The sequence below is a fragment of the Gopherus evgoodei genome, chromosome 16, assembly GCF_007399415.2.
Source record: "Gopherus evgoodei ecotype Sinaloan lineage chromosome 16, rGopEvg1_v1.p, whole genome shotgun sequence".
Classification (NCBI taxonomy): domain Eukaryota; kingdom Metazoa; phylum Chordata; order Testudines; family Testudinidae; genus Gopherus; species Gopherus evgoodei.
The window spans coordinates 21760364-21776862 of NC_044337.1; the positions used below are offsets into that span (position 1 = coordinate 21760364).

The following is a 16499-nucleotide window of genomic DNA, read 5'->3' on the forward strand; positions in this document are numbered from 1 at the left end:
TATTACCCACATAAAATAGCTAAGCTTTACCAAACTACCTGCTACACATTCCAACCTTCCTGTATACACACAATAGAAATTGTAGCTCTGAGAAATGGCAACTTTCCTTTAACACAGATCATTGTTTTCTGTACTTCCAGAGGCACTGAAATAGAAGCACATTACCTTTAAAAAGCTGCTATTTCATGATCAGCAGCAGAGCCTCTGTCAATTTACCACCCATAGAGCTGATTGTGTCTAACTGCAGTGTTAGCCAGACCATTCAGTAACATTATCGCTCTGTTTACAAAGCCTTTGGTTAGTGACGAATCATGAGACTTATCCCTTCCTGGTGTAATTCCACTGACTCCAGTGTTCTCTTTCCCCATTTCTGGTTCCAAGAAAATAAACAAATTAAAACAACCTTCAGAACTAACATGCTGTGGGAAAGTGGAAATGTTGATAGCTCATATAATTCACTTTCTTCTGTGTCTTGTGTGTGTGTGTCTGCTTTGTGTGTGTGACCCGTGGGGCTTTTTGTTTGCTCCTGGCAGATTCAACCATGTCAGATTTGTCTGTGGGGAGGAGCCAGAGAAAACACACACCCTGGCCTTCCAGGTTGGGGTTAGACAAAGGAATAAAAACCCTGTCCCATAAAAAACAAAAAATGTTACAGAAACAGTGGTAGGAACAGTACTAGAGAAACTGGTAAATAATCACAGTGCCCAGACTTGAAGTAATCGGAAATACAGAATTCAAAAAGCAAAACTCAGGGGAGATTTAGGGTTTATTCTCTGAGCTTAGCCATGTACTATAGCACAGGGAGCACTTTTGAAAGCCTCCCATCCCACAACTGGGGAAAGGAAAAGGATTCTTAGGTTCTAGCATGGATTGAAGGAGAATAGTGATGGGGAATAAGGGACTCCCTCTGACTTACCCTAACTACATCTGTTGTTACAATGGGTGAAATGACTTTTTTCCCTATCCCTGGCCTGTTCCTGCTCTTTGTTATAGTTCAATATATTTTAAGTGTGGAAAATGATAATAAAAATATCTGCTCTCCAGCACAACCTGAAGCAACATCAGAGCAACTGGGAATGAAACAATTTGTTCCCCAAGGGAGAACTTGATGACTAGCAATCGCTTTGAAATGGGGGAACAGTATAACTGTGATGCTCAGGGTTTGTTTAGACTAGGAGAAGTGATGGAGTTTAGGTCAGGTCAAGGGGAAAACTAATGCCAATCACTGCACCTGGGCTGCATCTGCACTACAACTTTTACATTAAGATCACTAACTTGAGCAGCCAACGACATATACAGTCCTAGTGGATGGAAGGCAGAAGTAGTTTTTGCCTCAGTGTGTTGGTGTCACAAAAGCATAACCCTAAGTAACTTGGAAAAGTGGAAGGCAATAAGGATATAAAGTCTCCCTGTTTTAGGCCTCTGGTGAGCAAAAGTCCTTCCATGTTTAAACTCTAATTGACCTAACAGGCCAATAAATAGAAAAGGCCAGGTGCAACATCCGTTATCAGTTGCCATACAGCTCAAACCAGTATAAGGCAGAACTAACGAGGCCTGCATACTTTTGGCCGAGGGAGAGAAGATAATGGTTCACAAAGAAGAAAGGACAAGGTCGTAATTCAAAGGAGTGGACCTAACAAGCGAGACTTGTAGTCGCCAGCTTTGATTAACTGTTTAGTGTAACTGCTTAATGTAACTGCTACAAGGAGGAGGGAGTGAAAAGGGAAGGGCTTAGTTAAAAGTAAAGTATAAAAAAGGTAACCTGTTTGTATTGTGTGTGCTGGATCTGAGGCATGCTGTGTCTCCCAGCACCGCTTTGAGATCTCAAATAAACTTTGCTGGCTTCTCCACCCTGGTGTGTTTATTGGCGCTAAGCACTCCAGGCACGGACCACTGTTGCTTGCCTCAGGTACCCTCTGTGCCTGCAACAAGTGTCCCTTGTTGGGATCAAACCTCTCTCCCTCACCTGGAGCTGATGAACATTCCTGGCAGGAGGGACACACATTCCTATGACTCAAAAAGAAAGGAATTGATAGAAAAGATCATAAGACTGAGTCCAAAGATGGATGAGCTGCAAAAGGCAGAAGAAGGCAACTTATCTAATGGAGCTGAGAGACCACAGTGAAGATGGTACAAAAATCACTATGTGGGAATTAGCAAATGCAATTTTTTTAAAAGATATTTTGGCTAAGCCTAGTCACGGGATTTATTACAATTCTATCTCATGTGGATTTTCTGATGTCTAATGAAGCTTGAGCGCTGATTGAAGCTTTTCCTGCACTCAGAGCATGTGTGGGGGCCTTTCTCCTGTGTTGATTCTATGACATAAGATGAGGCCTGAATGACTGAAGTACCATTTCTCACTCACAGAGCATCCATAGGGTTTGTCACTCATGTGGATTTTTCTATGTCTGATAAGGTTTGAGAGCCAATTGCAGCTTTTCCCGCACTCAGCGCCTGTGCAGGGCTTCTCTCCTGTGTGGATCTACAACGTGTGTTCAGGGTAAAGTTCCGACTAAAGATTTTCCTGCACTCTGAGCATGTGTGGGGCGCTTCTCCTGGATGGATTCGCTGATGTGAGCAGGGCTGGTGCAACCATTTAAGCAAACTAGGCGGTTGCCTAGGGCGCTGAGATTTGAGGGCGTCAAAAAGCGCCCCCACATTTTTTTTAAATGGTTGAGCAGCTGCTACTGCTGGGACAAGAGAGGGAGTCTGAGCTGTCGGCGGCAGCTGGCAGTCCAGGGTGTCCTCTGGGTCAGGGCACCTCCGTGGCAGCCAGCAGCCCAGGGTGTCCCCCAGGTCAGGGCACCTCCATGGCAGCCGGCAACCCAGGGTGTCCCCCGGGTCAGGGCACCTCCGTGGCAGCCAGCAGCCCAGGGTGTCCCCCAGGTCAGGGCGCCACCCTGGCAGCTGGCAACCCAGGGGCAGGAGTCCCCTGGCCCAGGGAAACCCCAGGCTGCCAGCTGCCGCTGCGGCAGACGGCAGTCCAGGGTGTCTGGAGGGGGTGACAGGCAGCTCCCGTGGAGCTGCCACAGTCGTTCCTGCGGACAGTCAGCTGCTTGCGCGGCTCCAGTTGACCTCCCGCAGGCACCACTGCAGCAGCTCTACTGGAGCCGCGGGACCAGTGCGCGGGGCAGCGAAATTGCCGTCCGCCTAGGGCGCTCAAAACCCTAGCACTGGTCCTGGATGTGAGATGAGGGCTGAACTATCAGTGAAGCATTTCCCACACTCAGAGCATTCATAAGGTTTCTCACCTGTGTGGATTCTCTGATGTCTGAAAAGGGCAGAGCTCTGACTAAAGCTTTTCCCACATTCATGGCATGTGAAGCGTGTCTCTTCCAAGTTGATTCTGTCGCTTGTTACAGGGTCTGAGAGGATACTAAACTTTCCCTCTGGCCTCTGCTGAGTTTCACAGGCTTTTGTATTTTCTGAGAGTGTACAACTCCCGGAAACATTCCCTTTGGATCTTCCTGATAAAGTTCCATGTGGTTCTCCTTGCTCAGCATCTTTCTGATGGGATTTCTCCTCCTCATTCTGACTCACCATCCCATCACCTGAAGGGAGACAGAGAGAATCCAGACATAGATCACTATCTGCACCGGAAAGAAAGAAAATCTCAGAGAGAGGAATGGACAAAGAGATAACAATCCAAAATATGTGTGGGAGAGATCAAACCTATCAGGAGCTGATTTTCCCCAAAACCTTCCCCAGAGGAGAGAAGAAGGGATCAGTTATTGTCTGCATCTTATAAGAACACTCAGGGGAAAGTGAGATCGGGGAGCGACCTGCTGCCAGTTGTCAGTCAGAATAGGAGGGAAGCCATGAGTCACATCTGCCATAATGATTCCACACCTGCAGGGAACAATCCTGAACTTGGAGAGCTTACAGGGTCTTTATAGGGCATCTCCAATGTTTCCTGCATTCCCACACAGTTGTTGAGTTGGTTTAACCAAGTCCTCACCTGGGAAGGCAGCTCTTGGAAGCACTTCTTTCTAGAGCCCTGGAGGTCTGGGACCTACAGCTCTTCCCCTCATTCAAGCTGTAAGATCACATCAGGTTTGGAAACTGGAAACCCTGCTGCAGGCAAAGAAAACGAGGGAGGTCAGTGGAATTTGTGGGATACTTGTCACAAAGAATAGTCCATGATTTTAACCCCCAGCTCATTTTTAAGCAGTAACACCCAAGGCCAGCTTCCTTGGCTCAAAGTAGCCGGAGAGTTATTATGGTTATAAATCATATTCGTTACCTTAGTGCCTAAGGACCCCCTAACAGTGGGTCCCCATTGTGCTAGGCAAAGTACAAACAGAGAATAGTAGATGGCCCATGACCTGAAGAATTTACAATCTAAATACACAAGACAGATACAGAATGCGAGAAGGGATAGAACCCACTGTTAGAATAGAGATATTCAGGCCTGCCTGTAAAGCCTATAGTTTAAGAACTTAGGTGCATTTTTATCACTTAGCTACTTACAGGAATATGAAAACAAAGAATCAAAATCACTGTCTGTATTTGTAAGGGCCTTCTCTTACTGTGACAGTCTGAGGCCTTGTTCTTAGGCTAAGGCCTTTGGCTAAGCAGCAGGTTCAGCCATAAGCTGGGAAGCGAAGGGTCACATCCTCACATCCCAAACCAGTCACACTGAAATAAGGTGCTATTGGGCGGTTAGGAAGATGATCCTATCCTGATAGTGCCCATCACCACCAGATAAAGAAACAGATCTTAAGATGGTTAAAGAAAACTTAGTTGGATAGCAGCCTGTTTGGCAAGAAATCACTTCTCAATGCTTGTGGTTGTGAAACCCTCATTTTTGTATTGTTTTATCTTTATGGCCACCACTTTTACAATGTTAATCAGTCTGGTTCTCTAACTGTTTTTGTCTGCTGCATAATAATTTTGCTAGGTGTAAGTTAATTAGAATAGTGGGATACAGTTGGTTAGAGAATTATGTTTCAATGTGTTAGGATTAGTTAGTTAAATTTCAGTACAATGATTGGTTAAGCAAAAGCATAGCTGAGAATATTACTATATAAACTGAGTCAAACAGGAGAGGGAACAGGGAACTGGGGACACAGGGTAAATGCTCTGCGGCATCAGAGCTGGTAAGGAGGACATGGGGGAAATGCTCTGTGGTGTCAGAGGGTAAGGGGGACATGCTTCCAAAGACCTCAGGCCTCTTGAATCCTCTGGGCAGCCCTGGGTGACAGTCATTCCTTGTCTCTGTCGGGTATATTCCATTGATGTAGGTTACTCCCAGCCAGTCCTTCATGACCCATTCATATCACCCCATGACAGCTAGGTGACAAAACACTTCATGTCTCCTGCCCTTTATAATCATAACAATACCAATCACAGCAGGAAATTGAGGTGTGTATTGGCGTCATACAAGCATCACCAAAAGTCCCACGTCTATCTCAGACACACTGCTCACAGCCCCTGGAGAGAAAGCAAAGCACAGGAACTGGACGTTAGTCCAGCAAAGACAGTGGAGGACAAGCTGCAATCCTCACACACTGGTCAAAAAGGAGAGGCATATGGGTCCCTACCCACAGAGAGGGGCTGGCAAGAGACCTGATACCTGAGGGGCCATTTCTTGAGCAGACCATGGAGGCAGGTCAAAGGTTTGGCTACCCCTGAACTGTGACATTGCAAAAAGATATTTTGGGGCATTAGGACATCTAGTGACTCAGGCGTAATGGGAGGGAGAATTAAACTCCCCCAATGTGAGGAGAAGGCTGGGGAATTAAATGCTAAAGTCCAGGTGCAACAGCCTCTAATTCTTCCGGAAAAGGAGAATGTAAGAAACAAGACCTGGGTCATTCAACCTCAGGAGGGATGGGCTCAAAGATCCAAGGAGCCTGGAGGGAAGACATCTTGTGGCTGCTGCAGATGGGGTGAGGGGGGACGAGACTCTCTCCAAACTCTCACTTTTCTTGACCCCAACCTGATTTTATGATCTATGACCTAGTCTCACGTCTTGTGGGCAATTTTATACTCGCTAGAGGTAAGATGTCACAATCAGAGTATTGCTTATTAGTTGGAACATGCGTGGAGGGGCAAGGAGGTGAACATAAAGAAATGGGTTATTAAGGGCAAGTCGACACTACAGCCGGGATTGACTCTCTGAGATCGATCTAGCCATGGTTGATTTAGCGATACGGTTTAGTAAACATAGCCTTCTTCTCATTACTCGAGGGGCACCACCTCCCGGCACCTCGGGAGCTTCTGTTCCCTCCTCGTCTCTCATTATCTCATCCTTCCCTGCTGCCCGCTAGTGTATTGGAGATAAGGAAAAAAAGGGGGGCAAAGAAACTTGTCAAAACTTGGATGATGAATAAAGATATAAAGTTATTACTGCTCAGGTTCTTTAGAGCTTCTAATAACCCAGGAGAGAGGACTCCTTACCCAGCAAGACCACTGTCTCATAGTTCTCCTGCATGACTTCCCTGTAGAGGGCTCTCTGAACAGGGTCCAGCAGAGCCCATTCCTCCATGGTGAAATACACAGCCACCTCCTCAAAAGTCACTGGCCCCTGAAAGAGCAAGGGTCCAACTCTCAGTATCTGCTGCCTCACTCACAACCCCACTATTCACAGACCAGCAGCACCAGGTAAATGGAAGCTCTGTGAGGCACATGTTAACAGAGTCCCACCCCACTTTGCCTAGAGCAGCCAGGAGGCATCAGAGAGGGGAAAGAGAGAACCTTTGTGTCTCCCAGCTGACAGATGGAAGCAGGGTCATCACATTTATCACATAGCTACTAGCCAGAGCTTAATACAGGAGATGAGGCTGTCTCTGGACCCTGCTGGTGTCTCCCTGGTAGGAAATCCAACACTCTCCAAATAAAATATATGGAAGAAAGGGGAAGTCAATAGTAAAGAATCTAAGTTAGAAGGTCAGAATTGTAGAAAGTTGGCCAAGGAAGCTATCAGAAAGCAATGATCAACCAATGACAATAAGAAGGAAGTTTTTAAAAGTACAAAATTAATCCTAACAATGGTAGTGGTAAATTACTAGATGGAAATGGCAGAATTATCAACAATCATGCAGAAGAGGCAAAAGTGTTCAATAAATATTTCTCTCCTGAATTTGGAGAAAAACAGATGATGTAACTCATATCACAAGATGTTGACGCTGACAGTCTTTCCATTCCAAAAGTAACTCACGGGGACATTAAACAGCAGCTATTAAAGTTAGATATGTTTAAATCAGATAACTAGAGTTCTGAAAGAGCTGCTGGAGGAGCCTGGTGGACTGTTCATGTTGATTTTAATTAGGACTTGGAACACTTGGGAAATTCCAGAAGACTGGAATAAAGCTAATGCTGTGTCAATATTTAAAAAGCATAAAAGAGATGACACAGCTAATTACAAGTCTGTCAATCTGAAATCAACACTGGGCAAGAGAATGGAGCAGCCGATACTGGATTTCATTAATAAAGAATTAAAGGAGGGTAATGTAATCAGTACCCATTAAAAAAGTGTAGACACAATAGATCCAGGGCCAGTGCAAGGAAGTTTCACGCCCTAGGCGAAACTTCCACCTTGCGCTCCCCCCAGCCCTGCAGCAGTTCCTCGCCCTGAAGTGTGCCCCCCACCCCCGCGGCTGCTCCCCACCCCCTGGCCCGAGGAGCCCTGCGTTACCTCCCCACCCCAGCTCACCTCTGCTCTGTGTCCTCCCCGAGCACGCTGCCCTGCTCTATTTCTCCTCCCAGGCTTGCGGTGCCAAACAGCTGATTGGCGCCGCAAGCCTGGGAGGCAGGAGAAGTGAAGCAGCAACTGCACAGTGGAACCCCTGGGCTGCTCGTGGCACACTGACCCAGGCATGGGTGGCAAGTTTGTAGAAATTTTGGTGGTGCCCAGAACCTGTCCCCCCAAACTCCACCCCCACTTGCCTAAGGCTCTGGGAGAGGTTTGGGGGGGGAGCTTTGGGGTGCAGGTCCTAGGCTGGGGATTAGGGTCAGGAGGGGTGCAGGCTTTGGGATGGAGTTTGGGTGCTGGGTGCAGGCTCCGGGCTGGGTCAAGAGGTGGGTGTGCAGGAGGCGGTGAGGGGTGCAGGCTTTGGGATGGAGTTTGGGTGCTGGGTGCAGGCTCTGGGCTGGGGCAGGAGGTGGGTGTGCAGCATGGGGTGAGGGGTGTAGGCTTTGGGATGGAGTTTAGGTGCAGGCTGGGAGTGGGGGTGCAGGAAAGGGTGAGGGGTGCAGGCTCTGGGAGGGAGTTTGGGGATAGGAGGGAGTGCAGGAGGATGAGGGTTGGGGCTGAGGATGAGGGATCATGATGCAGGACGGTGTTCAGGGCTAGGGCAGAGGGCTGGGGTGTGGGATGAGGGCTGTGGGGCTGAGGATGAGGGATTCATGATGTGGGGGTGCTCAGGGCTGGGGAAGAGCACTAGGGTGCAGGAGGATGAGGGTTGGGGCTGAGGAGGGGTTCATGCTGCAGGGGGCTCAGGGCTGGGGAAGAGCATTAGGGTGCAGGAGGATGAGGATTGGGGCTGAGGATGAGGGGTTCATGATGCGGGGGGCTCAGGGCTGGGGAAGAGTGTTAGGGTGCAGGAGGATGAGGGTTGGGGCTGAGGATGAGGGGTTCATGATGTGGGGGGAGCTGAGGAAGAGGATTAGGGTGCAGGGGGATGAGGACTGAGGCTGAGGATGAAGGATTCATGATGTGAGGGGCAGCTCAGGGCTGAGGTAGAGGATTAGGGTGTGGGGGCTGAGGGGTTTGGGGTGTTGGAGAGACTCAGGGTGAGGCCAGAAGCACAGGGTAAGGGCAGCCTGCCCTGCCAGTAGGAGATTGGGGGCACTAGGACCCTGGGGCAGCGGACAGCAGTTCTGCTGGAAGCCGCTCTACTCCAGCAACAGAAGCAGGCAGGGGAGAGACGCTGTGCTGCTTTCTGTCAGGCAGGGACCTGGCGGAGCGGGGGCAGAGGAGACCCGCGGGGGCCGGGGCCCGATCCAGGCGGGGCCAGGGGAGAGACCCAGCTCCAAATATTGCTGGAGCTGGGCCCCCAGCCCTGAATATTGCTGGTGCTCGAGCACCGCAAGCATATAGAACCTGCCACCTATAAACCCTGGGCTGCTGGCTGCCGCGGCGGTGCCCTGACCCAGGGGACACCCTGGGCTGCCCGCTGCCAATGCCCCCGGCAGCTCAGAGTCCCTCTCGATCCCAGCAGCAGCGGCTGCTCAACCACTTAAAAAATTGAGGGGGCACTGCTTTTTGGCGCCCCCAAATCTTGGCGCCCTAGGCAACAGCCTAGTCCACCTAAATGGTTGCACCGGCCCTGAATAGATCCTATCAAACTAACTGGATATCCTTATTGGATGAGATCAAACATTTACTTGCAGCTAATAGTACTGATGTAATATACGTAGGCATAGGAGTTGGTTCAGCACAATATTTTGACTAGAAAGGTACAAAATAAACACGGCATACGTTAAATAGATTAAAAACTGTGATAGTTAACGGGGAACCATGGTCGAGTGGGTTTCTTTCTAGCAGGTTCCCGCAGGGATTGGTTCTTGGCCCTGTGCTATTTAACATTCTTATTCATGACCTAGAAGAGAGTATAAAATCATCACTGATAAAGTTTGCAGTTGCCACAAAAATTGGGGTTGATGGTAACTACTGAAATGTCAGTAGATTCAGGCTCCAGAATTGGGAGTCTGGGAAGTTTTCCCAACCCTGGCTAGAGGGTTATTTCCTGTTCCACAAAGAGGGGAAGTTCCATTCCCAACATCTGTGCCTTGAAATTAGGACCTATCTCACACTACAGCCCATATTCAGCATAGTGGCAGGATTATAATATGATTAGGACATGAGGCATTTTGTACAAGATGAGTCATGTGCAGCGTCACTGGAAAAGTTATGATTTGCTGAATATGATTATCCTACCTGTATGCATGGATCATGTTTGTATCTGAAGTTATGGATATTGACTCTGTATCTTTGGGTATGTCTATACTACGGGATTATTCTGATTTCACATAAAACTGTTTTGTAAAACAGATTGTATAAAGTCGAATGCACGCGGCCACACTAAGCACAATATTTCGGCGGTGTGCATCCATGTAACCGAGGCTAGTGTCAATTTCTGGAGCATTGCACTGTGGGTAGCTATCCCATAGATATCCCATAGTTCCTGCAGTCTCCCCCGCCCCTTGGAATTCTGGGTTGAGATCCCAGTGCCTGATGGGGCTGTCGGAGAAAAACTCAGTTCTCGCTTTTTTGTTTGGATGCAGCAGAGTCAGATACTTTATTCTGTTTAGCAGCTACAACAGGGAGAGAGTGCACTAGGACATAGGGTCTCCCCTTCCTAGACAGGTCTCTCAATACGTGAACAGTTACAACAAGCATTTATACTTTTGTTACAGACAATAATAAGCAACAGCTGCATTTTGTTTATACATAGGTCATCCTGATATCTTCTTTTTCTCATTTCTGAGAGACGCCAGTCTATCTACACATAATCTACACAAAGTCAAAACAACTTCTCACACAGTTCTTTTCTGCTCCCATCACACAATCCTCGCTTCTACAAATCTCGCGTTATTAGGGTTACAGTTAGCCCAACTCTGGCTAACAGAGACTGTCATGCATTCCGTTCCCCTACAAATCCCTGTCAGTTCTTTCCGTACTTCCACACTCCCCCCTTTTGTACTCCTAGTACAACAGACACTTTCAAATCTCTATTTGCATTGAGCCATGGATTTCTGATTCTACATCAGATGTTTCAACCTTAGGGGTTTTCATTGGATATAATGCCAATGCATGATTAGCATGGACTGTAGTAAGTGAAGGCCCTGATAAAGGCCCAGTCTGAGGCCTGAGGCCTGAACTAAAATAATGGCCAAGACTTTGCTAACATAAAGCAAAGTGAAGCTCTGAGCCAGAGGCAGGCCCTGCTCACAGAAGCTGGCAAGGAAAGGGCTGATGCTGGAAGAAGATACGTACCTAAAAGGTACTGGACACCAGATATCAGAACATTTGCATACTTGTACACTCCTCACAGATAACGGACAGACTGACCCATCCCAATGACAGGGGCAAAAGGGTAAAATGATGGATAGAGTTGTTTTCTTCAAACCAACATGTACAAGGTGAGAGGCGGCACCTTACTACGTAGAGGGGTTGTACCTCAATACGTCAGGAGTGATGTGTAACTTGTTTGTACCTGTGTATAAGAATGCATCCTTGGGGAGATGTCTTTGTCCGGCAGAGGGGGCAGTGGAAGGTCCCACCACTGACTGAGCCGAGTCCACTGTCAAGAGGCACTTTCTCGTAGTATGCCCTGAATTAGGCTAAGAAACCTACAGGGAAGGGCAATTGTGTCCATAAGGCAATAAACCTGGCCGATGAGCCTTCGTACCTTACTAGACTCTGTGATTATTGGGAGTTCTCTCGGGGTCTGCTGTGTCAGCTATCTGCACAGAGCTGGGGCAGCACACAGAGGGAACACATGCACGCAGCCGAGTGATTCCAACAAGGAGAGAGCAGAGCACCACACTGGTAGCATCTGACAACACACCTCTGACAACATGGACATGAAAGGTATTATTATTATTTTACAACAACAACATAATCCTAAACTAACTAACAGCAATACAAGCAATAACATTCCCAAAGCAATAATATGATGGGGTCACAAAGCACAATATATCAGACTTAGTACATAAAGTAAACATTCTATAAGCTGTATGAAAGGCAATCTTTTCAGCTTGATATATATTTTGAAGCATGTAAATTTGCCCTTATATTTCAGAGATCCTTTGAACCTCTGGTAACAATGAAAGCAAATCTTGAAATCGATCAGGTACTAAGCTTGTCCAATTAAAGGGTATCTGGAAACTAAGGGCTACTTGCAAAATTCTATCTGCAGACCAACAAACAATATGATTGCCTGCAGTGGTAATGAGATTAAAATGTGTATCTTGCAATGTGGTGGTTCTAACATACACACAGCTATCATTAGCTTGAAAAAGTAGGTGTCCTGTCAGGATAGTTCTTTGTCCTCTACCCTCCCAGCAAACGTTATTATGCACATTGACAACTTTCCCTGGCTTCAGTTTATGGATACACTGAAGCTGTAGGGTTTCTAACAACCAAATGTCCATTGACTCCCTATTCCTATCCAAAATATCAGGTGTTATTCTAGGGGCACTGACTATAAATCAGTTAGGTATTCTAGGTGATCTAATTTCCCAGATGTCTCGGTGAATAATCCAGTCCCACATGCATCCTCCCCATGGACCCATCAGGATTTGGTATGTGGGAGCCCACATCCCCCTAACTGGTCCTTATGCTTGGAAGGAGCACTGTAAATGTCCACACTTCCACCCAGAAAGTGTCCAAGTATGTCTCCATGACCACAGATCAGATGGTACTCCTGATGTGTCTGCAAGGGCAGTGGGCCAAGGCTGGTACTCAAGATCACTCCAAATGGCCATCAGCTGGTCATTCAGGAAATCCTGAATTTCTAAACATACTAGATCCCACTGAAATGCCTTCCCAGATGGTAGTGATATTCAATACCATCTCTGTTAGTAACTTCTGGGTCATTGAACTAAAGGTGGAAGTGACATGTAACTCACCAACTCCAGCCTGTACTTGGGTTAGCTGAGCTCCAGAAATAAGGCTAGTGGCCTTTTCTAGTTGGCCCAATTTCTCATCATGTTCTTGGCTTTTAAGAATATTCCAAATGACTGCTGCACTATTGGTCCCATCCCATAGGGATCTGATCAAGTCCCTCTTCTTCCAGAGGAAATAACCCAGGTCCTCTGTTGTGCTAATCTAATGGCAGCCCCTTGTGAGCAATTTGGGTATGTAGAGCTGATCGGGAAACTGGATAAGGGCAATGTAAATTTGACAGTCCCTAGTGTTGTTTTAATCACAGTCCATTGATATCCTAATACATCTCTGGTGTAGTACTATATCACATCTGTTCTTTAACTATTCTCAGGTACTTTCAAAAGGCACTAACATTAATAGCATAGGAGGGGGTGTATTGCAATAAGGTACAGGTTACATTATCAGTCACTGGAATGGTTTCAATACAGGTAAAATTTCCAGTGCCAGAACAAACTCTTTGGGTATGTGTTATTTAAAATCCAGTTAGGGAGAGCAAGACATGCTGAAGGATTTATCCCAAACACAGGGTGCAGCCTGTAGAATAAACTCCAAAATCCAATCAATACCACATTCCCAAGCATGGGTCCCACAAATTTCTTCCTGCCAGTGTATAATTCTTTGCTTCTTCACCAGGGTCAGTTCTTAATGTCCTTTCTAGTCAGGAATTCCTGGACTTTGGCAATGTCAGAGGAGTGAGTGTTCCTTCTTCTTCCTCGAAACAGTCATGGTTCAGCATCCTACAGGGGAGAGGTTACCAGCACATCACCCTGCCATGGTTTTGATTCATCTAGAAAAATCCAAAGGCACAGTAGGTCTCTTAGTGGACAAGGGAGAGGTTACTAGCACTTCACTTTGTCCTTTTTTCCTGCTGTCCAGAAGGCACAACAGAGCTAGGAGGAGGAATTGGCTAATCATCAGTAGGAGAATCCTCCTGAGGTAGAACGGTCTTTCTGCAGTGAGAATCTGGGTCCAAGCAGTCAGTCTTTGGCACTTCACAGTGGTGTTGGTAGTCTGCAGGACTTAATAAGGGCCTTTCCAGCATGGAGCCAAAGCAGTCTTTCGTTGGTGGACCTTTACATAGATCCAGTCTCCTGGTTCCAAGGAGTGGCAGGGCTGCTAGAATCTTTAGGTAGCGCTTCTTTACCTGCGAGAAAAGAAACCTAACACATTTCATTAATGGCTGGCAGTGTTTCACAGATCTCATAGCTGTTTGGGCACATTCAAGCTCCCTTTTTCTTGGTTGTCAGCCAAGTCTTAGCTGTGTGCAGTGTCCTTGAATGGGGCCAGTCTTATCTTTAGCCTAAGCAGGCTAGTTATTTTTTTTTCCAGTTAACTCATTCTGTTCTTTTTCCTTCTCCCCTTCTTGGCTTCTTTTAATCTACAGAGGAAACTTCCATTCTTCACTCATACACCTTTTTCCCAACAACAAACACATAAACATTGTCATTATATAGTCCATTAGTCTTATTATTCAATGTATGCCACACACACCCTTCCACTAAAATAACCTTATTACAGAGCTTTGTAGCAACAAGCCAGGACAAGCACACCCACTTTGAGGAATTCACTCAATACAACCTCTAGTTCAATAGCTTCCCACCATCCCCAGCCCTCTGGCTAGAAATACGAGGTAGCCAGAAGGATCCCATGTACAATATGGGGAGTGGGTTAATTTTTCATGTCCTTGCTTCCAAAGACTGTTGGGATGCAAATTTTAATAACAATTTTCCACTAAAAGATTTGGCCAATGAAGTTTCTTTTTCTTACTTACGGAAATGTATTAGACTTTAGTATACCACATTTTCCTGATTTATCCAAACACTTTGTATTCCAAGTTGAATAAAACAAGTATCTGCATTTAACCCTTCTGTTTGATTTTAAATTAGACTATCCTATGAAAATATTAAACTCAATAATTTTGGCCACGAGACAAAAACCACAAAACAGAACATAGAACACAAAACATAATTCCTATTGTGCCAGTAAATGCATGGTATGTTGAATGCTGTTCAACTGGCATCAGTTTTCTCTGATTATCTGAAAGACCAAACAAAAAACAAAAAAACAGATCTACCCCTTCTGGGCAGTCAATTATCACTTAAAATATACAAATACCCTTATTGATTTCAGGCAAAACAGAGGAATTACCCATATTTTCTTGTATTTGTTTCATAGGCAGCCCAGGTTTCAGTGGCTTCTACCTGATCAGTTAGATAATTTGCATTAATACAGATGCTTTCTGGCTTGTTTTTGGATCCAAAGCTATCCACATCTTAAAGATTCTTACCTTAAAAAGGGACATAATTAACTTTACCAGAATTTATTTACAAACATTTTAAAGACATCAAGAACTCTCCTCTTTAGCATTCCTTTCTGAACACCGGGTAAAGGCCATTTATTTAACATGTAATCCAAAGGGCTATCCTTAGAGGGTTTCCGTTGAGACCCACCCATCCCCTTTTCTGGCACTCAAATAGAGAATTACACAGAAAGAAGAAGGGAATAATGGTCTAATCCAAAAAATCCAAGCCAGCAATCTCTGCTTATACTGACTGCTACAGGGGACGGAACAGAAGGATCTTAATACGACCTCAGGGCTTCCTCTCAGGCTATGGCTTCCGCCCTGAGGAATTACGAACAAGAAGCTCAGTTCCGCCCACACACCTAACACCCAAAGGTGTAAGACAGAAATACAGTAACCAGAATACAACCAGAACCCTATTATTTCCTTATCCTATTAGGGCTCACCTTTACTCATGCAGTCCTCAACACACAGCACCAACAGTACCAAGCAAAGCAAACATAAAATAACAAGGGTAAAACAAACATAGTGGCGCCGCCATGGCGCTCAATATATACCCCTGCCGGCCCACCCGCTCCTCAGTTCCTTCTTGCCGGCTACTCCGACAGTGGGGAAGGAGGGCGGGTGTGGAATGGATGTGAGCAACATATCTCGAAGAACAACAGTTACAAAGGTGAGTAACCGTCTTTTCTTCTTCGAGTGATTGCTCACATCCATTCCAGTTAGGTGAATCCCAAGCCATACCTAGGCGGTGGGGTCGGAGTGAGAAGTAGCGGCATGGAGCACTGCAGATCCGAAGGCCGCGTCCTCTCTGGACTGCTGGACCAGGGCGTAGTGGGAAGCAAAGGTGTGGACCGATGACCAGGTCGCTGCCCGACAGATTTCCTGGATGGGCACACGGGCGAGGAAAGCCAGCGACGACGCCTGCGCCCTGGTAGAATGCGCAGTCACACGGCCCGTAGGGACGTGGGCCAAGTCATAGCAGGTCCTGATACAGGACGTTACCCACGAGGATAACCTCTGCGAAGAAATGGGAAGCCCGTTCATGCGGTCCGCTACTGCCACGAAAAGCTGGGGGGATTTGCGGAACGGTTTGGTCCTCTCCACATAGAACGCGAGAGCCCTACGGACATCAAGCGAGTGGAGCTGTTGCTCCCTGCCTGAAGAGTGAGGTTTCGGGAAAAAAACCGGGAGGAATATCTCTTGGTTGATGTGGAAGGCTGAGACCACCTTGGGGAGAAAGGCCGGGTGTGGCCTCAGCTGCACCTTATCTTTATGGAAGACTGTATACAGGGGATCTACCGTGGGAGCCCGGAGTTCCGACACCCGTCTAGCTGAGGTGATAGCTACTAGAAAGGCAGTCTTCCAAGAGAGATAGAGTAGGGAGCAAGTAGCTAACGGCTCGAAGGGGGGCCCCATGAGCCGAGACAACACCAGGTTAAGATCCCAGGTTGGAGCAGGGAGTCGGACGTTAGGGTATAGACGTTCCAGCCCCTTCAGGAATCTAGTCACCGTCGAGTGAGAAAAAACGGAGCGGCCATCCCCACCCGGGTGAAAGGTGGAGATAGCCACCAGGTG

The 16499-nt window shown here is 46.9% G+C and overlaps 1 protein-coding gene across 1 annotated transcript; it reads right to left on the minus strand.

Annotated features, from left to right (window-relative positions):
• Positions 1 to 2013: 2013 nt before the first annotated feature.
• Positions 2014 to 3613, minus strand: LOC115636262 (zinc finger protein 391-like). Its single transcript, XM_030536160.1, has 2 exons — positions 3189 to 3613; positions 2014 to 2576 (listed from the first exon to the last, which is right to left on the minus strand). The coding sequence occupies exons 1-2, from the start codon at positions 3544 to 3546 to the stop codon at positions 2392 to 2394; spliced, it is 543 nt and encodes a 180-aa protein (XP_030392020.1). The 5' UTR covers positions 3547 to 3613; the 3' UTR covers positions 2014 to 2391.
• Positions 3614 to 16499: the final 12886 nt, after the last annotated feature.